This window comes from Acartia tonsa, chromosome 3, assembly GCF_053477335.1.
Source record: "Acartia tonsa isolate MP-2025a chromosome 3, ASM5347733v1, whole genome shotgun sequence".
Taxonomy (NCBI): Eukaryota; Metazoa; Arthropoda; class Copepoda; order Calanoida; family Acartiidae; genus Acartia; species Acartia tonsa.
In genome coordinates this window covers 16,103,631-16,126,238 of record NC_137262.1, presented here as the reverse complement: position 1 = coordinate 16,126,238, position 22,608 = coordinate 16,103,631, and the positions used below count along the sequence as shown (strand labels likewise).

Here is a 22,608-nt window from a genome sequence, read left to right as displayed (position 1 = left end):
TAGGTACGAAACAAAAGAATTATTCAACAGTAGCAAAATTTTCTTTCTATCATTAGAATAGTCTAATTCAATGCCAAAAAATATACTATCAAAAAAACATTAAAAATAATATCTTTGGTAGAGGTTAATTCTTTACGTACTTTTTTTCCGACAGTGAATGGAAGTGTAGTTAAATCTTCTAATATCCACACTTACTTACAGAGTTGCTTTGCTCTTTTAAAAAGGTTTGGCTAAAACAATTGAATGAATCTTGAAAAAGATTTACAGCACAATAGATAAAATATATAGGCATCATTATCTTAACATTTCCAATTCTCAGTCTTGCACTACACTCTGGGGTATATTGGCCACCAGGTTCACATATCTGTCAATCCTATAAGATTTTAACACTTCAGAAAACTAAAATAATTGTAAATTTAAGATTACAATCAACATTAGTTAACGTCATAATATCCTTAAATTATTATATTTGTTAATCTACAATATCCTGCAATGTTTTTTTTAAATCATAGGTGCTTCTCCCGTATAACTTTCAGTGGTTTTGCTTTTTATTTTACTTTTTTTTTTGGGGGGGGTGGCAGGGGGTATGGTTTTACTTATGTTTCTTCACTGTTATAATAAATTACTTATAACAAGGAACACGCTGCGCATCCGCTCGTCGTCGGAGAGGTGATAGGTTCGAATTTCGGTCCAAAACCGCGGCATAATATAACTAAAGGCGTTAAAAATGGATCACACTGTTGTTATGTCAAGTGAGTGACAAAAATAGTTAGATTAGAGTGGATGACTGTAAACAGGTGCAAACCAAATCCATTCACAGCTAGGACTTCACCGACAAAGGTCGCTCAATCAAAGGGTTGGTTGTCTGTTGAATGTTACTTAACATAATATCCATCAGCGTGCGTTAGAGTATTGCATCCCATTACAAGCTTGAATAATGCCCTTGGGTTCTCTAGATGATCACTTGAAATCGTAGGATAATACCGCCCCAATGAGGTAATAGGTAACATAATAATGACCCTATGGTTTTAGGTATTGCAGGGCTTTCAGTCAACATCAGGTTTGGTTATCTACAGGCTATGAAGTTATGAACTAAATTCTAATTCAAGTTGAAGAAACCTCTAAAAATATTTGTGGAAAATTGAGTGATAATATAATTGTTGTTGTGACCAGGGAGAAGGATTTATCTGCTTGTGTCCGTATGGAAGGAAAACACATTTTAACAAACTATAAGGATCACAATCTTAGGTGTTCTAAAGACTCTTTTTCAAACAGTAACAGTAGCCTTACAGCAAAATATAAGTGTAACTAGTACAATTGGGCCCATAAGAAGCACAGCAGAACAGTAAACTGTTACACAGTAAAATAGTCTTATCTTTATGATGGAGTTCGATGAATAATTAAACACAACTAAAATTATAGTGTGGCTATACTACTGATAAAGGCTGGAATTTGCTGGAAAATAAATTTCGCGAAATCGTCTTACATGAGAGGAATCACATTATGTAAAAGAAAAAATTTTCTTAAAATTTTAATTTTTCAAAATTATTCGAATTAGTTTTTTTTTCATTCTTATCTTACCTCCAAACTAAGTTTTACAGCCTTAAAGACCATCTTTTCCAAAAAAAAAACGTTTAAGCCATTTATAATGCCTTTTACGACTATAGGCAAACAAATCTATGGACCTCAAGATTGCCCATCCAAAAACTTAGATCAGGGATGAAGGGAAAGTTAACTCAAATAAAATAAATAATAATCAAGATTGCCACATCCAAAAACTCAGTTCAGAAATACACGGAAAGGTATCTCAAATAAAATGAATAAGAATCTAGTTCAGTAGAATCAAAACATTTAAATTATACAATTTTAAAAAAATAGTGTACAATTTTTAAAATTTAATAATAAGTCTTTCCGTTTTGCATTCCCGTTTCCTTTTTCTTAATTGAATAAAATTACTCTGATTTCCTTGTATTTAATTTGACTAGACCAACATAAAGTAAAAGAGTTTTTATCACAGCTGTAATCAGAATAAAAAAGATTGATTATCAAACATTTCAATCATAACCCATCATCACACTAAATAAAATATTTTAGCAGATTTACTATTCTCTTAATCCTGACTTCAATTTGCAATGCATCCAATTTTGCAAGACTGTCTCATAGGACAAATATTTCTAGGACAGGGATAAAAACCCTCCCACCTCAGTGTTTTTTACAGGTTAGGTTAAGTTTGATAAATATTCATTTTATCCTATTATATAAAGTAGTAAGGGTTTTGGTCTGAAGCTTAAGATCTCAATAATTACTGAACTGATTGAGTTTAAGCTTAACATTGGTCCTGTAGTGGCTAATTCATATTCAGATTTAGGTCTTGGAAAGGTTTTAAGCTATATTTTTAGCAGCCACTTTCTGGCCCTTAATAGTAGGGGCCTAGTCGCTAGTTTATTCATAAAGCAATGGTATTATATAGATTTATTTCTTACTTGTTGTGATTTGTACTAAAGAAAAGTATAATTAGATCTTTAAAATTTTGCCTTATCCTTATCCAATGTCCTGTAAGTAATCTACCTACTTTATGGTTTTCTATAATTTACCTCCAACTCATTCATATTACAGTCTTTTTATCCGTCTTCAGAGGTGGGGCTTGAATATAGCAAGATATAGGTAGAAATAAGTGTATCTACTTTCTACCCTATATTCATTCATTATTTTATCAGTTTAAGAAGTGTGGCTTAAATCTAGCAAGATAGTGAGTATGTTTGTCACAACTATGGAAATTCAATGTTATTCTTTTCTTTTTTTCTATTATACAATTTATTGTATTTTACAAAAAGAGTCAACATACTTTTACATGATCATTTTTGACCTAAAGAAAAGTTTAACTAATATTCATTGGTAAAAAAATCTAATTTGGTAAAAAGGCCCATGTTTCCGACCATCAATTGTCATTAATTATTGATATTGTCATAAACATTTTAAAGCTTTCCAAGACCTCAAAGACAGAGCTCTCCAAACAGTTGGCTATGATTTTTATTGTTAATTAGGCTTGCCCTTTTTTCTACATACAGGATGATTTAAATTAAATGGCTTTGATTTTGCGGAAAGCTTTCTAAAAGTACATCAGATTTTTAATCTTTGAGGAAATTATCTCATTTTGCTATTTTGAAAGCAACACCACTTCACCTTTTTGGTCAGTTTTACAGTCCTTAGATTTTGCAATTTATGTCTGCCTCAAATATTTATTGTCGTTTACCTAATTGAAAATACATAAAATCAACTAGCAAATCAAAGATGTTTGTTCCCCATTTGATTTACAAAAAGTAAAAGCAAATCTTTTATTCTGGTATTAAATTTCTTCTCGACAATGGGACCATTTGGATTTTCCTTCATAGGGAATCTTCCTATTAATGCGATTTAAATTGAGAATGGTTTCATTATTAATATTCAATACTACTTTGATTTTTTTTCTTAAAAGATTATACAATATGTATATGTATGAATAAAATGAAATTGAAATCCAAAAATGTAGGCTAATATCTTTGAAGTGGTATATTTTATAGTAGGCAAAGATTTATACAACAAGAATGACAACCTCAATAAAAACGAAGCTCTGAAACGGTAATGCAGACGAACATTAACTCTAGTAGAGTGTCAGAACTGAATATACAAAATATTAATATATAAGTTTTGACAAAATTATACGTAAATTTGTTGCAAAATTTCTTAAATACAGTATTCTGTTAAAGGACCTTATTGTAATTGGAATTAGTAATCCAAGAATCAGATCAATCGGATGATCTTATCACATAAAAAATTGTTGTTAAAAAAGTAAAAAAACATCATGCTCAAAATGGACGTACTGAGATTCTGGTAACGATTATATAGTTGCTACGCTTTTTAAATCTTACCTAACTACTATAGGAATCATCATGCAAAGTTTGAAATCGATAGGGCAATTCTAACATGACTAAATTAACGAAAAAGAGTTTTCCGTTAGGGACGGACTGACTGACGGACGGACGGACTGACGAACTGACCGATCCTAACTATAGAAAAGCTTCGATTTTAAAAATATAAGCTCTACAGTCACATAATAGAAAGTATACAAAATTTATGGATATTGCACTTTTTATATTCTTTATAATGCATGCATTTCAATAATATCTAAGGGTGTGACAAGAACGCAATTTTTGGCAAAGGCTCCCCCCCCCCAGACATGTACAAAAAATTTTGAAAATCATAAACTTGAATCAATTGCGTCATTGAGTAAATACTCAAAGGAGCTTGACTAACCTAGTTATAAGACTACATAAAAATTAACAAAAGTTTTTTTTTAAATTTTGTTTGGTAAATGCAGAATGTAATATAAGAACATTAAAGACAGAGAGGCATAAAAGGACAACACTACTTCTAGAGTAGCTTTGCAAATAAAACACTTTAAAAGGCTACAATTCTTTTATTTTAATTAAATCCTTCAGTTTGATTTGTGTTTGACCTTAACCTTGTAAAAGTTATAGAAGGATAGTTCCAGATTTAAATTACAAAATACAAAGATTAAACATTGATTCCCAGTATATTTGTGTTTATATGAACATGGAGAATTTTAGATAGCAAAATTAGCATTAAAATGTGAGTAAATGACAAGAAATAAATATATATCATTTATTACTCCAAGTATTAGTATCTATTAGAAGAGGAGCTACTCTATCAAGAACACAAAGGAAGTTAAGCTCCATGATGATTTATAAGTGAAAAAACATTAATTTATGTAAAAAAAAAATGCATATCTATTTATAACATTAATATTTTATTTTTGATCTGTTTTTATTAAAAGTGTTGATAGCTTTGGCTTAATTTAAAATGATTTATACCAAATAACTATTATAAAATTAGCATGAATGTAGATATACTCCTCTTCAATTATCTGAAGAGTAATTTCAAACTTTAAAACTATTTGAAAATCTTTCAACTCCTCTCAAGGATTACCTACCTATTTGTAATACATGCTACTAAAGGGCTGTATGGATAGGTCAAAGGTATATAAACAGGGATCTTAAGGGATAAGACAATGAATGATAAATTGATAAAAAAATTTCTTTTATATATTAAACTTAAGGATCTACTGCAGTTCACGGTAAAATATGGCTGGTAACGAATATTGTCAAAAATCTATGAATTTTAAAGGCTGCTAGATGCCAAACCTCTGAACGTACAGATCATGCCCGCACACTGTTTTAAGCGGCATAAGAATGCCAACAAATAATCTGGAATAGCCATAAATCAATGATGCATAATTATCTCGCAGTGCAGAGAAATGCGTGAAAAAGGTATATTTTACGTGTTTTTTCTTCAGTGAAGCTTTCCCTGTGCATCATTGGATCATCAGCCGTTTGGCAGCTAGCAGCCTTTAAAAAGCATAGATTTTTGGCAATATTCGTTACCAGCAATATTTTACCGTGAACTGCAGTAGATCCAAACTTAATTGTAGCAAAGTTTGGCCACTGCAAGTTTGAACAACCAATTCTGAATAAAATACATTCCAATGCCAAAGCCCCTTATCTATTATCTATAATTAAACCATTTAAACAAAACCCAAAATAAGTAATGAGTTTATCTTCCATTTACCTATCCTTACATCTCTGCACACTACTAGACTTGTAAGTAATTTTCAATTAGACAATTTTACTGAAAATCTTTTCAACTTTCGATTCTAAACTTTTTTTTCAACGCTATTTTAAACTTATGTGTGTGTCTGTCTTTTTATAAGGCAATGTTTTTTGGTAAAAGGATTTGTTTATAAGTTTAGGTTAGGTTATGATTTGATTTGTATATCGGGCTTAACAGAAATGATATTCTTAGTTTATGATATTGGAAACCAATCCTTTACATTGTGGTTGAAAGAATATGGTATTAGTGACGGCTACATACAAATATCCCTGTAGGATGAAATAATACCCTATCAAAGTTTTGCAAATAACTTACCTGCAATGTTTTAAATCGATAGGACAATTCTAACATTATAGAAAAGCTTCGCTTTTAAAAATATTTTTTTGGATATGATATCCATGAAAATTTTACCATCATCATACAAAATATTGATTTTTATACAATAAAAACAGATTTTCAATATTGAAAAAAAGGATTACTGTCTCTCACACCTCAAAGTACACTTTTACGAATACAGGTTGGACGATTAAAAAGACAATCTTATATTTCCACTTTCTTACTCATAATTAACTTTGTCTGTCCGTCCGTAACACTATAGCAGAAATGTGATTTTTCGGCTGCTATTTTACTTTTTAAATCGCTCTGTCCTTCCCTCCATGATTATTTTCTTCTAGTTTTATGGATGATTTTAAAATAAAAAAATCACATTAAAAATAAAAATTTTGTGACAAAAACTAATGGTTAAATGTGTTTACCAATGCTTCAGGCGTGGAGCCATCTGTGAAGAACTTATTGAGGTAAATATTACATTTCTATAGCACAGCTACTCTTTGACTAATTTGTATGGGTCTGTCAGTTCTCTGTTTCGTTTATCCCCGGAATAGGAATAACGCGCAAAGTTGGTAGTTTAAATTTAGAAATGACAGCTATCTATTATTCTCATGAGTTCAGAATCAACCGCCCAACCAAAAAAGTAACTTTGCTTCAAAAAAATATTCTGCTAATAATATTTCTTATTTCCCCCCAACCCCTTCTTATTTACCTAATCTATATACATATTTGTTTGTGGGTAATTTGTCTTCATACATCTCAACATTGAGATTGATTTCATATGCTTTGCATACTACTGTGCTGATCATACATGAGAGGCAGCGAACATTGGCAAAGAAATTAATCTTTCCCTAACTCATATGTGTAGACTTTTGCAGTTTGTGGCGGATAGTTTTTGAGTTGGAGAGTTTTGTAGATTTATTTTACTGCAAATATACTATCCCTGACATCCCAGATCAATATTACCCTAGTAATTTTGTTTAGTTGCTATATTCAAAATACAATATTTAGAAATAGCCTAAAACCCATCCGAAACCATTTTAAGAGTTTCCTGGATACCAAAATATTTGATTCCTTCTATTCAGGGATAAAAAAATCAAAAAAGTGTTTATAAAATATATACTTTCAGTAATCCAACCTCCCCCTTCAAAATAAGCTAAATTAATAAAATATTGCTTGAAACATAAAAAGGTTTTTAAATTATATAAGAAAAATCCAACCTAAGTCCTTATCCGTGAAATAAATTGATTTATTTATGATTAAAGTAACATATAATTATATTTGTGAACATATCATTATCATTAGCATCAAAAATGATAAAAAAATAAAATGATAAATTATGTGAATTTTCATAAAATAGATTAAAAAGAAAACAATTTACGTGGTAATCATAATTTTTTATTGCTGACAGAATGACAACTTACATGACAGGGAAGTTTTTCAATGATTTAAAATTTGAAAGTAATTATCATATCATATTTTGTACAGCTTTCCGCGGATATTAGAATGAAAAACCTGTTTTTTAGCTCCGAGGGTCCGAAGGCCATGGCTATCAAAAGTGGTATTAATTTTATGATTTTTATTTTATTATTCGAGGAAAATTGTCTGTAATACGATGTTATACATGATTTTTTAGTATGGTTGAGAACCGTTTCGAATCTAGCGGATTTTAATCGGTTTCGAAGCGATACAGTTAAGTTCAACTATTTTTAAATATCCAATCCTAATTGTAGAAAATCTATACTACTTGTAAGGCTTATTAAGTAACACTTGAACCAAAGTATATTGCACAAAAACACATCTGCCGACTTTTTTTTGTTATTATTTCATTTATAAATGTTCTTTTATATGGTTTATTAGGCTGCTATTTAAATTATGAGAAAAAAACTGAAAGGGCTTTAACACTTCGACCCCTTTCTTGTTTTAACAAATATTACTACTTGATTTGCTAATGCTAAAAGTTATATTCTTTTACAACTGTCGAGATTATATGCCAGATAAAAATAAGTTTCGCTTCAGATGCACATTATCGTTGTTGTTGAAAGATTCATCTTATATGGATCACGGAAAGAAAACGAAGTAGCGAGTTTCGTCGTATTTTCACAGTGGCTTTTCTCCTATTTCTAGCCCCTGCGGGGGGCTTTAACCCTGCGTTGCACTCATTAACATTTACCTAACCTAACCTAAAATGACTTATCAAAAGCTACTATGAATACGACGAAACAGCTACTTCGTTTTCTTTTCGTGATAGTCTTATATTACTTCCTAATGAACCCGGAAGCGTGGACATCTCTACAGAAAGTATATACCGTAATTATCATTAATCAGCGGTGTAATGACAAATCGGTGAAATGAGCTAGTTTCGGCGGGATCCCTACAATGATACCGCAATTTCACATAAATCTAAAATAATAAAATTTACTAGGAGTTTTTTTTATCATAGATTTACTGAATATTAAAAATTTTACCTGCTTATGTTAAAGTAAAATTCTGTAGTTTAATAAACTAAAATATTTTTTTCTATTAATATAAGACTACCTTCCCAATTTCATGACTCGAAATCCCTTAATTTGAAGAAAATGGGGTTTAGTAAAAAATATGCATTTAAATAGTATTACGACAATAGATCAGCTATAATAACTTATGAAATAGCATTTTATTAAGAATAGATTTTGGCTTAGAAGGAAAAATAGTTTATAAAAAGAAACATCTACACATTAAACATGCCTCTAGGTGTCAAAAGAGTTGTCAACGGATTAATATCATATTTATAGAAGTACATCAAAGCTATAGCTAGAAAGTGTTTTTGTCAGACTGTCTGCCTAAGTATGTTACAGTTGAACTATTTATTTTTGTTCCGTCTGTTTTTTCGGCTATTTAACATAAAAACGTTTAATAAAGAACGTTTGATAAAACATAAAAGTGGATTTTTTTTATTTATTTTTAAAGTAAATGATTTTGTGTGCTAAAACAATTTTGACTTAGAAGCAGATGGTTGCAACTGATCTTAATTTCTCTATCTCTTCTTCTGTTAAAGGTGGACAGCTTCTCTATAAGTAATTATTTCGATTAGCAACACAATACAATTTGAAATGTAGCTTCTTCAACTAAAAGATCACGGTAGTTGATAGAGCGGGTTTCAAGGAAGGAATGATGAAAGGTTTTAACATTTCAACATTAAAAAACTTAAAAGATGAATGCCCAAATTATAATTCTCAAGCTAATTTCTACTCGTATATTCTCAATATAGAGCACATTTTTGCGTATTTCCTTTGCTATTTTCAAATAAACTCATCCCTGTTATATTTTATCTTGCTTCCAATATCTTATTTCCAGATTTCACCAAATTTCATTTATTTTAACTTGGATTAAGAAATTAGAAATTAGGACAAATTAATATTTTATCGAGTATTGGCCGCGCATTTGGTACCAGTCCAATTTCTAATCATTTCTCCAGCAATTTCACTTTTTTAACACCGAAGCTACTTTATAACGATACTAGAGGTTTCGCCCCTAGCCTCTGGAGGCTTTGCCCCAAGAGGTTATTAAAAAAATATTCAGTACCTCTAGTGCAACAACCATCAAATTAAAAAAAAAATGGGGGAATTTTTTTTGTTTTTTGGGGGTTGTGAGATTCCCACCCCCAAAGAAATAAAACCTAAAACCATCACAGGACCAGTTGGTATATTCCCTGGGAAGTAGAATCCAATCGGTTAAGTGGTTACCGAGATCATAAGGGACGGACAGACAGACAGACAGACGAACAGACATCAAGCTACTTTGTATTAAAGATATGTCCCTATGTCTTTACGTCCTTCCGTGACGTTTTACTGTATTATTAATACCGCAACTGTTATGACAGATATATATTTTTCCTTACATTTTATGTGACAAATAAGTTTTTATTTTCTTTCTTTATTAGGAAATTTACTTTACTATTCTGCTATTCTTGAAATTCTCTTGACCAATTTGCATCTGGTTTATCTTAATCTGCATCACATTTGGATATTCTTATAATTAAGTGCATTTCTAGTTAAGAATATTGTCATTCTGGTTTAAATAATGAAAACTAACCACAAGGAGTATGAGCACAATGAGTTATCTTTCATCCCATCTACTTTATTAATAATAATTATAAGATGTAAACCAGTAAAGGGGCAAAAATTACAACGTTTACAGCATGCATCTAATTTCCTTAATGTCTACAATATTTAAACAAGGATAAGTACGTCCAATTTGAGCGCAGCTTTCAATGTAATTACTAGTAAGTTAAACACAAATGAAACTAGGTAAAAAAACGAGCAAACAACCAACCTTTTGATTGCATGATTTTAGTCTTAAATTCCAAACTGTGAATAGAAATGAATTGTCAACAACAACGTTACCAATGGCCATTTTACTTACCAACACATGGTATTTGTAGAGTAGCTGCGCTTCTAAAACATTATATGCATGCCGTGTTTATGTTTATGAGTATAATTAACATCAACTTTGGTTCCAGTCGGTCATACATCATTCGGATTCTACAATTCAGTAGCGCAGCTACTATATAATCTAGAACGTCCGCTTGCCTTAAACCATAGAGAGAAACGTAATTTTCTAAGGTGCTATACAAGAGAAATGTCTGAATTTTCTATTATAGATTTGCATCTAATCAGTATATATCAACACTTCAGCTGCCCCTCTTCCATTTCTTTGTACTGGAGAAGAAAGTTCTGAAATTTATTGTGATTTTAGGTTGACCAGCCATCCTTTACCAGCTGGGTCATGGGACACTCGTCTTTCTTAACTTATCAGGTAAGCCTTTTCAATATAATATGTGTAACGGCAATATTAGAATCACTTTTGTATGTTTTTTTAGTTCTACAAACTAAAAATAGTCAAAGAGCCATTATTGTATTAAAGTTAACATATCAGATTTGTGTTTACATTAATGTTGTGTAAAATTGAACTACAAGTAAAGATTAGACTCTAGAAATCAACATTCCAATTATAACCACTTTTATTTAATACAATAAAGTTGACATAAACCCAGGAATAGGTATAACCAACAAGCAAAATAAATCTAAAATAATATTTGGGGGGCAAATGGAGAGGTCGTCAATTTTACGATGTGTTGCCCCCCAACGACAGCTGAAAAACATGTATAGGTTTTGTGATTTTTTCTCGAATTAATTTCGTTATTGGTAGAAGCTGACATAAACCAAAAAAGTTACTATTAAATATAATGGTGTTCTTATATTTTGACTGGTAGGTTGAGTGAATTTTCATATTACCTTCTTATTTTAAGTTAAAAATTATTAGGTATTATCTAAGGTTGTAAGAAAAAAAAACCTTATCAGAAATATAGATTAAATTTCATTTGTTGTTTCAGCTGTTATTGTTATTTAGAAAAATTTAATGCTTTATTCAAATGACAATTTTAGCCAATATGAACCCACAGTGTGTCAGTCTAAATGAAAGGCCCACTCAAATTCCTTTTTGAGCACTCCTTCATATCAAGACACAGGGATTAGACAACTGAAAAAACAACTTTTATTTACCCCAGTCTAAAATAATAGCATAAAATTGTTACTGTTGAATTAAATTTATTTTTGCCAAAGAATCTTTAAAATTTCTACAGGTGGTAAATCCCTGCTGGCTGGCTGGCTATTGATTTGAAAAGTGTTAGAAAAAGCATGTTCATGTCAAACACACGCAAGCTCATTTTTGACATCTATTTATTTCTATATAATTGGCAACAGGAATAGTTCAATGGCACACAAGTTATTCAAAGAGCTTTGCAGCGATGACTTGTTAAATAACTAAAACAGCTATGATAGCAGCTTTATTTGAAGCTACAAATTGTTCCAAAAATGAGTAAAGATTTTATGTTATAAAAGCCTTTCGTTGCGCCAGCAAACTTTTATAATACCGACATCATTTAATGATAGATTAAAGTATCACCCAAAAAGACTCCAACTTTTGGTTATTTTTTGTGGGGGGAGGGATGAATTCTTATACATATATTCTACAAAATTTTTTAACCCCCCATTTCCTATCATAGACCTACTTTTATCTTTTCATCCCCTTAAGACCCACACCCCTCTTTCTTATGACATTTCCCTAATTCTATTTAGATATAATAACAACACCCAAGGTTCACAGGGTTAGTATACAGTATTTATAATGTAGGCAACAAAAAAACTGTCGAGCATGCAAAATAATGCTGTAAAAATTGTGAAGAGGCATTGCGAATCTATAAATACTTTTGCAAACCAATCATCTTAGTCATCAAATTCTCCTCTACCCCGTCATAAACCCCTCATGTCAGTCAAAATGTACAGACGGACGGAAAGGAAGCAACTTTCAAATTTGACCATTGATCTGTCAGTCTGATTGCATAGGGGATTGGAAATATAGCAATTAACAAAATGGCAAAATATGCTGTCAAATGTAATAATACCAAAGGACTTTTTTTCTCCTGTCATAAAACCGCCTTCACAAACATTTCTAACGTGCCTCAAAAACCAATAACATTCCAAAATGTACCGAATAATTTGGAAAATATCAACTGAGGCATTCAGATGGACAGAAAGACAGTTAATGTTACTATCTGAACGTCATGATTCCCACTTGTTAATCATAATATTCGGTTGACAGCCACCAACCAATTTTAAATGATAAAGAAAAATTGTCAAAATTGCTATTACTTTTTGAAAATTATTTAAGTCCCTTAACAGATTATGATGACATACGATAGAATAGCCAATGAGAGGCTAGTATACACTGTAATTGACCAATGATAAAATTTATGCTGGCCTCTCATTAGTTATTTTAACGTTTGACGTCATAATCTGTTGATGAACTTTAATCATCTTTTTTTTAGAAATTTCTTGTTATTTGGTGGCGTAATAACTTGTGTGTCGTTGTATTGCCATGTACCCGATTGAAGGCATAAAGAATTAATATCATACACATAAAATTGCTTTATAAACATCTTTGATGAAGTATGATGTGAGAAATTATTTTTACAGCTTAAAAAAATATGTTTATTTTTTTTCATAAATATAGGACAAAAATAATTTAGGCAACTTTACTTGCCTAGCTACTCTTAATCAAGGGTATTCCGTACGTCCACCTGCCTGTTCAAATGAATCCCATTCACTAATTAGCATCAAATAATTTTTTACTGACAGACTTCATTTGCATAAATATGATTTAACCATTTAACTAATTCTCAAATTTATTGATTTTAGACATTATCTGCTAAAAAAGTTTATTGCGAACCTAATTTGTACAAATACTACATTTACCTAACATAAACTAAAAAATTTCATATCTACTGAAACATGCTTTTAAGTAGTAAAAAGTAATGTTAGTTTAATCTTATTATCTTAACTATGCTTAACGGTTATGAAATTAAAAATCCATAATTTTGTTTGACGAAGTTCTTCTATAATATGTTTAGTAATTAAGTTTATGTAATGTCCATTTAACCCTTTACTTTTATTATCAATGTCATGCATCTGACTTAACATCAACTCTAAAAAAAAACTTAACAAAGATTATTTTTAGAACCCTATTTTCAAACTTTTAGAACATAACCTCTAAATGTTTCATTTGGCCATAAGATGCAAAAAAAAGAAGTAGGCATATTATTAAGTAAATATATGATATGAACCAACATAAAACATTACTCTTAGCGAAGCCACTCTGTAACTTGGTGGACATTTTGACTTCAGAAATCATAAATTTAACAAAATCAAATTACATTAAGTAATATTTATTAAAGCTATAGAGTATAAGATATTTTAATACGTTTTATAAAGATTACCCCTTTAAAAATGTGCTATTAAGGGAAAATATTGTCCTTGTAAAATATGATGATGATAAATTTAACCCTACCTTCTACAACACACACATGCATATGTTCTTATCAACTATTATGTGCCTGTAATATAAGGGTTAGGATGAAATGCACAAAAAAAATAGGTAAACCTGTTATCAAAAAAAGGTTACACTATTTAGTAGGCAAGATATTTTTTTCGTGTTAAACTTATACTTATATATATATTTGCATATGATTTTAAACATCATGTCCATAATATTTATATCATTAGATTTTAGAGGCAATACTAATCTTCAAATTGTTTTGCCTGTATGTCTGTTATTTCGTCATAAAAGTAATAGTCGAGTTATATTTTCTCGAGTAATCACAGACTTTGAGAAAAATTTACTGTGTGATAAAAATAGAGTGTTAGTTGTTTTAACAATATTACTTAACATAAAAGACACGAGCTGAAGCTGCCAAATTTTTGTATTCAAAATACTGCAATCTGTATCACAACCATCCTGTTACTACCAATTCCTGTTTGACTCTTTTATTCAGCACAACCCTATGGCCAAGCCCTCCTCATGAATACATTTTGCAAGTAATTTAATAACCATACTAACATACATACAACTATTATACAGCAAAAAATAGTAATTCTTTTTATTTGAATTATACCCTTTTTTCTTATCTTAATGATTGCTACTTTTTATAACTGTTTGTTATTTGCATTTTCTGCATTGGAATAAATCTGCTTAAAAACCAAGTATATCAATATTCAATATTCACTTAGTAGTGCAGAAGAATCAATTTTCATTTTTCTCTACTTTAATTTCAAAACAACACATTGTAGCGCCAAAGAAACTAAAAATTACTACTATAAAAGATTTATTTTTCCTGCATTGAATGCAAAATGATGAAAAAAGTTCAAACTATAATTTTTTGAAAGGTTGTTAAATGGTGGGATCAAGGGCATTCAATTAACATTAATTACCATCTTTCAAGAGATACCACATCATGGCGCTGACGCTTTTAATCAATGGTCAAATTCACTTATCAATTGCAAAGGTTTTCTACATAAAGATTTTACATAGCTGGGCGTAACGGTTAGCTCTAATCGTAATTTTGTTTATGTATGTAGAATGGTTCTATTTATTTCAAACCAAGTAAAAATAGTTTATATTACAAAAAGAATAGCAACTCTATAGATATTATTATAAGGTTAATTTAAAAATTTGCAAATTATAAGCTATCGTTTAAAAATTAAAAATAACGGTTGGTGATTCGATGGTCCTAAAATAGGTTAAAGTGAAAGCACTGGTTCATTTTATATTCTTTATTATAAATTAGTTATTCCTAAAATAATTAAAATATAATTGTGCAAAATTTCAAATTATTTATAGAATTAAAATTTGTTTTAATTCCATGAAAATATTACAATTTCTAAAGAATTTTATAAAACTTTCTAAATTTTATTCTTTTGGCTAAAATCTATTACCTTCAATTTCAAATAATATCAATGAAAGGAAGAAAAATGAATTGAACAAAACAAGTTCAATTTTGTCCAAAAGTAATACAGATTTGACTAAAATTGATATTTTTGAACACAAAAAAAAACAGTTTTTAATCAGGGTTTAATCAATTTATATCTTTTGATTCACAACTATATCCTTTAGAATTATCGGCACTTATATTTTACAAAAAATAGATAGCAGCTAGCCAGGGACGTACAAGCTTTAGGGAGGTAAACATCCATTTACTCCTACCCTTGGACGTCTATGGAGCTAGCTGTAATGTATCAACCAAAAATCCAGATGAAACATCAAAGCTTTTTAGAGAAAGCCTGTATTACAGTCATTGTGACAGTAAAGGAAGTTAAGCTCCAAGTAAAAACGACAACATAATCAAATAAGAAATCCATAGACTATGAAGTTAAAGAGAAGCTTTTCCTGCAAAAAATTACGGGAAGGGTTGGAGGAGAAGAATAGAAATGTAAATAAAATGTAAGATTTCTAAAGCCTTTTCAAACTAAATGTTTGATTTTTGTGCAAAAAGTCTGGCTTTAAATGACTTTACTGTAAAATGAGGGCGTTGTCAGTAAGAAAATAGAGGATGGGATATTCATAACATGTTAAGAAAAATAACAGTAAAAAGTTAACATTACACAACAATTTTAATTTCGAAGCTACATGAAAAATAGTTTTTGTCTGTTGTTTCTTCTTTTACTTCTATTACCCTGAAGAAAATAATAAATAATTAGGCATGTAATTTTACTAAAAGCCTCATTATGTTTCTTATGGCTTTAAAGATCCATTGAGTCACGAGTCCATCTATTTACATTTTAATTATTTTTTGATGAAGCTGTGCCAATAATAAATGAAACCATCCTTGTTTTTCTTCTTTGATATTTAAATTACATGACATTTTTATTTTGTCTGGTAATGCAAATTGCACATACAGTCGAGTTTTTATTTTTAATTCTATTCAACAATAATATGAAAATATATTAAAAAGCCTGCATTTCCTAAAATGAATAAATTTTAAATCAGTATTATTTTTTCAATCCTAATCTGATTACCTGTTCATCGTGAAGCACTTAAATATTATTTCTAAGATGTATAAAGTAGGGTTGGGCTGGATATCCGGCCATTTTTAATATACGGCCGGATACCGGATATTAAAACTATCCGGATATTCGGTAAGTTGCCGGATATCGAACGTTGGCCAGATATCCTGTATCCGGCCAAAAAAGTATCTGGCCCAACCCTAGTATAAAGGTTTTAATACTATTGGACACATTGTTCTTGTATTTTGAATGAACGTGACATCTATATCAGCTCTAATTCTATTAGCATCTAGACAATTAGTTATTATAGGATTATGTGTCTCTAGACATAGCTAATCATCTTTAACAATGATAGGGATAGGGATGAGACAATGTAATATAGATTTATTCTCTTTTGCCCTTTTTCTCTCCTAACTTTTAAGCTGTCACATTTTAGATACAAATTTTTTTTTTTTTTTCATCTTGATTGGGTATTCTTATAATTCTTATACTCTGATGTAAACGTCGTTTTTCTAAAGATTATTTATTTATCAATTAAATTTCATAAAAAGGGCCCTTGTTTATGTATGTTGTAGTCCATGTTTAAAACCCATACTTAAGAATGACAGTTTTAATTTGCATAGTCGTGAGTTTATAAAAAGATTGTATTCAGTTTTTTAAATCTTGAAGACTTTACCATTTTTTTTTTAGAGAACTAAATCTTTGAATTTGGCAGCAACTGAGTAAATAATTATCCAAAATTAACAAAATTTAGTCATAGATTGATATAGACACACCTATATCCCTGATAAGAAATATATATAATTATGAGAGTTGGGCTATACATGAAGACATATAGACCATTATAGACATACCTATATCCCTGATAAGAAATATATATAATTATGACAGTTGGTCTATACATGAAGACATATAGACTAATATAGACATACCTATATCCCTGATAAGAAATATATATAATTATGACAGTTGGTCTATGCATGAAGATATATAGACTAAAATAGACATACCTATATCCCTGATAAGAAATATATATAATTATGACAGTTGGTCTATACATGAAGACATATAGACCATTATAGACATACCTATATCCCTGATAAGAAATATATATCATTATGAGAGTTGGTCTATACATGAAGACATATAGACCAATATAGATATACCTATATCCCTGATAAGATATATATATAATTATGAGAGTTGGTCTATACATGAAGACATATAGACTAATATAGACATACCTATATCCCTGATAAGATATATATATAATTATGACAGTTGGTCTATACATGAAGACATATAGACTAATATATACATACCTATATCCCTGATAAGAAATATATATAATTATGACAGTTGGTCTATACATGAAGACATATAGACCATTATAGACCTGGCCTTTATCAGGGAAAGGAATTTATATTAAGGCAACCTGAAAACAATAAAATTGTGTAAGTTAAAGACATTTTAAACCATTTTTGTTTCCCTTATTAATCTTGTAATTTTTTTAATTTGTGAAATTTTTACAAAAATTTTACATGTTTTAAAATGATTTAATCTTTAGCACACATTTCTCTGTTTTCGGCTTTAATAAACTTTATGATTAAAACCATCTCTTTTAGACTTAGATTAACATTAGTCAGAATGGATTCATATGAAATAAATATTAGTTTTGTTGAACCAAAATAATAATATCGAGTTAAGTGAAAAAGAGTCTCATCAATTACCTCATATGGGCGGGGATGCTGTTTATGACACTCAAACGCCATGGTCCAACAATCCAGAATAACTAATTGGAGCAAAATGTCTCCTTTTCTGTCCAAACACCTGGGGTATTAGGTTAAGTAACACCCATTAGACAACCAATTTATTGCACAATCTTTGTCTGAGAATTCCTTACTATGAATGGTATTGAGTTGCGCCTGTTTTGGGCCAACGCATTCTCCCTACTCTATTAATGTCGCGCACCTGACATAGTAGCAGTACAAACCATTTTGAACGTCTTTAGTTATGACGCGGTGTTAAGCCGAGATTCGAACATATCACCTACCCGACGACGAGCGGATGCGCTACGTGTTGAGCCACGGTCGCGGGTTAAGAATGTACTAGTCAATGATGATAAACTGAATTATAATATTGGTTCATGTGACCATTCTTTAAAATTACTTTATGTCCTTTTCCTAAATGTTGAAGGTGTTGTTGCAAATTGACGAGCTAAAATTGTAGATTTTTTTGGATTAAATTTCTGTTGTTTGTTTATTCCATATTGAAACCTCCTTGTTAAAAAAAAAACTCTATCATGACCTGCTCGAATCTCAGAGTAGCTTTACTATATTAAGAATCATAGAAAATCCGGTAAAAACGTATCCACAGCCCAAAATGTAAAGAATTCTAACCAGAAATGGAGATTGTTATGTCAAATTTTAAGACAGATTTTCTAAATTAGGGATTATATTGGCGAGCAGGCTATATTATTCAAAATAAACTTTAAATTTTTATGTATTATCTTTTCGTATGATTTCAGATTTTATGATTTAAGTTTTAAAGGTCTAATCTTTTTTTAGTTATGAATGAAAAAAGAAACTACTCAAGATTTTAAATTGTTTTAACCCTTACAGATCGGGGGGGGGGGGGGGGGGGGGGCTCAAAGAGCCCCCCCCCTCTAGTTTTTTCAATCTCATTTTTTTTGTAGGTAAGATGGAGAGCTGTAACTTCATGACTTTTTAAGTTTAGTAATTATACGTCAGCAAGAGTTGATTTTATTAGGATATCTGGTCTGTGTCGGTCGTGGTGTCCGGTCAAAGTCGGTTGGGTAGCAAAAAAAATTAGAAAAAATTCTAAATAAATCTTAATTTCTACATTATGACTTTTGTGTATAAGGTAGAAACCTAAAATTCTTTTGGTGAATACTTAGATATCAATGACCATCTGAGAAAAGTGGTGTTATGACCGTTTGACCGCTCCCTGACCGACTTTATGACCGATTTTTGTCCGGCTTTTACTACAGACATATATCATGAATATCGTGGCTTCTATTACAGCTAGAGACCTATAATTTTTTTTGGTAAATCCTTGAGCAATAATAAACAGATAAAAATATTAGTTTGCGCCGCCAATCGCCGTTTTACCGCCGTAACCGCCGAAAATGGCGGTTTCCGTTATTTGCCGTTTTTCGGCGATGATCAGAAAAAGTAATTTTTTTGTTATGAAAAATAAAAGTTCGTCCTAAAATTTGGTCATCCTAGCTGCAAAATTGGCCGCTCTACAGCTGTTTTAAAATTTAGCGGCTGGCCGCTAAAAAGCGGCTAAGGAGCGGTTTGACTGCTATGACTAGAAAAGGTAATTTTCTCTAAAAATACACATGAACCACCAGAAAAAAATTTTACGTCTTTATCTGTACCAGGAGCCGAGATAGAGGGGGGGGGGCTCTTTGAGCCCCCCCCCCCCCCCGATCTATTAAGGTGGGAATTGGGGCCCGATCTGTAAGGGTTAAATTGAGCTTTAGTGTCCAAAAGTTATCATCTTTAATTCAAAAGAAAGATTTCCTTACGGCTTAGGATCCCTTGTTTGATGAACGTCATAGCATATTTGATTTTGTAGAAAAGTTATAGTTATTTTTGTCCGACTTTTATCAGTGATGCATTAAACAATTTACCCACAGCCCTCGGTCGGTATACTTTTCAACAATCCACAAAATGGTTGAACCGACCAATCAAAAATCAATAAAAGTCCCTAAAGTTGTTAAGTCAGACAATTATGCAAATGTTATCATAATAAAACTTTGGAGACTAGTGTAATGAACAGCTCACTGTCCCCTCTCTCTCTGTGTCTTTCTCTCTTTATTGAAACTGTATAAATGTTATAGTTGTCACAACTGATGATGATTAATTTTCAGACACCACTGGAGGTTGACATGTGCATGGAGCTGAAGTTCCACTTCACCACCGCTGTTGTTAATCAGGTTAGGCTTTATAAAATCAAGGTTCTTGATTCAGTAGTTGTTGTTTTATCCACGGTAATATTGTGAGGTTGACATGTGCATGGAGCTAAAGTTCCACTTCACCACCGCTGTTGTTAATCAGGTTAGGCTTTATAATATCAAGGTTCTTGATTCAGTAGTTGTTGTTTTATCCACGGTAATATTGTGAGGTTGACATGTGCATGGAGCTAAAGTTCCACTTCACCACCGCTGTTGTTAATCAGGTTAGGCTTTATAATATCAAGGTTCTAGATTCAATAGTTGTGGTTTTATCCAAGGTAATATTGTGAGTTTGATATTGGCATGGAGTTAAAGTTCCACTTCACCACTGCTGTTGTTAATCAGGTAAGGCTTTATAGTATCAAGGTTCTAGATTCAGTAGTTGTGGTTTTATCCAAGGTAATATTGTGAGGTTGACATGTGCACGGAGCTGTGTTAAATCAGGTTAGACCATCTTTTTTTTTTAAAATTTAAGCACAACTGAAAAAAGAACATTTATACTAAATCCGTTGATAGCGAAGTTATATAAATATATGTTTTAAGACCCTGTCCCATTTGGGCCATAGTATGATTAGAAAATTATCTTCAGTTTTAACACTATTTCGAATCATTTAGCATATAATATTTCTTTATCCTTTAAAAGTTATTTGAATTAGACCAAGTTACTAACAAATTGAGTTAAAGATTAGCTATGTTAGAATAGTAAAGTTTCTAGTTTTGTGTCATGAATTTTAGTTTTTGTTTACAATATATTTCATAACTTTTTGTGTTGTTTAATCATGACCGTACTGCATTTCATCTTATTTTTAGTGTAAACAGAAATTTTAAAAGCAAATCTTTTCTATCATCTGGGTCTGTAGTTTGTATGTCAAGAGCAATTAAATGTATTTTTAATAAATTAAAGAAATTGCCTTTATGAAACATATTTTTATTTTATTTTGTTAATGGTACAATCTCTAAAGCAAGTCTACTCTATAATTATAATTATAAGCAAAATGAAAAGCTCTCCATTATAGAGCGTATTCATTCTTGGTTGTAATAGGTATATTTGAAATATTTGCATTTCAGTTTAACATGCAATTTTTATATTAACTAGTATGAATTGGGGTTATAAAATTTGGGTTGCAATTTTCTTGATTTTATCAACATTTAGCAGAAAGAGGACAAATAAGATAAAAGCATCTGCAATTCTTCCTTTAGTTTTTTTAAGCTATTTATGGCCTAAGTATAAAATTGGAGGATTCAAGAATGTATAAAGAAGTAATAGAGAAATTTAGAGTAGTCAAAAGAATTTACCAAAGGATTTTTCCTATAAGGTTTTTTTACCAATCAAAATATTTGTTGAACATAATTCCAAGCTAGTTTCTGTGCAAATTATTGGTCGACTTATAAGACTTTTAAAGTAATTTTACTACAAGAAAGGTTGATAATAGTTATTTCTCGTATCGTATTATAAACGGCTTTCCGCGGATATAGAATGTACAATTATAAGATTAAAACTAGTTTTTTTTAGCCCCGAGGTGCCGAAGGCACCGGATAAAAAAAATAGTTTTAATCTTATGATAGTACATTTCTATATTCGTAGAAAACTGGATATAATACGATGCTAGACATAGTTTTTTCGTATGGATGAGAACCGGTTCTTATCCACCGGATTCGAATGAATACGAGAAAAAGGGTATATTATATTTATACATTATGATGATTTATTAAGGTTGCTCTGCTTGTATTTATGGGACAGAAAGGAACCTACAGACAGGGCAGTGACTATTTAGCTATCAGTTATATAAAGGTAATTTTAACACCTATCACCCAGGGGAATCACCTTTGGACATTCCTATAGCCGCTTTGATAATATAGAGATCTTAAAAAAAAATTTTAGTATGTACCTTTTTAACATCATTATTTCTCTGTCAGAACTTGTATAATTCTGATTTAATGGCATTAAGCAAAGGTTGTCATAGCTGACACATTATTGACTCGACATGCCATGATTCAAAACATCATTGATCAAATATTTATTTTTACAAAACAGCGGCTGACATCTTATAAACATAACGCTACTCTGATAGTTTAATACATTGCCGTGATTGACTGGATTTTAGTATTAAGAATCGAACCCATGCTCCTTCAATGAAGTATAGGAGATCTATAGTGGTTCAGCAGTTAGCGAGATCCTTTCCTACACACACATACACACCCACATCCACAGCATTATGTTATTTCTATCTAAGGATTAACATTGGCTTA

General features: G+C 30.8%; 1 protein-coding gene across 1 annotated transcript; it reads left to right on the top strand.

The window, feature by feature from the left end:
* Positions 1–1,177: 1,177 nt before the first annotated feature.
* LOC145314777 (protein eyes shut-like) lies at positions 1,178–22,598 on the top strand. The gene is made up of 6 exons (XM_080154854.1): positions 1,178–1,209; positions 6,435–6,464; positions 10,735–10,794; positions 20,275–20,340; positions 22,073–22,150; positions 22,593–22,598. Exons 3-6 carry the CDS (start codon positions 10,765–10,767, stop codon positions 22,596–22,598), a joined length of 180 nt encoding a protein of 59 aa, XP_080010980.1. The 5' UTR covers positions 1,178–1,209; positions 6,435–6,464; positions 10,735–10,764.
* Positions 22,599–22,608: the final 10 nt, after the last annotated feature.

Coding starts and splice junctions, on each gene's coding strand:
- LOC145314777 (XM_080154854.1), top strand. CDS start 10,765: ATGGGACACTCGTCTTTCTTAACTTATCAG. Junction 10,795..20,274: donor CGTCTTTCTTAACTTATCAG/GTAAGCCTTTTC, acceptor ATTAATTTTCAG/ACACCACTGGAGGTTGACAT. Junction 20,341..22,072: donor CCACCGCTGTTGTTAATCAG/GTTAGGCTTTAT, acceptor TGATTTATTAAG/GTTGCTCTGCTTGTATTTAT.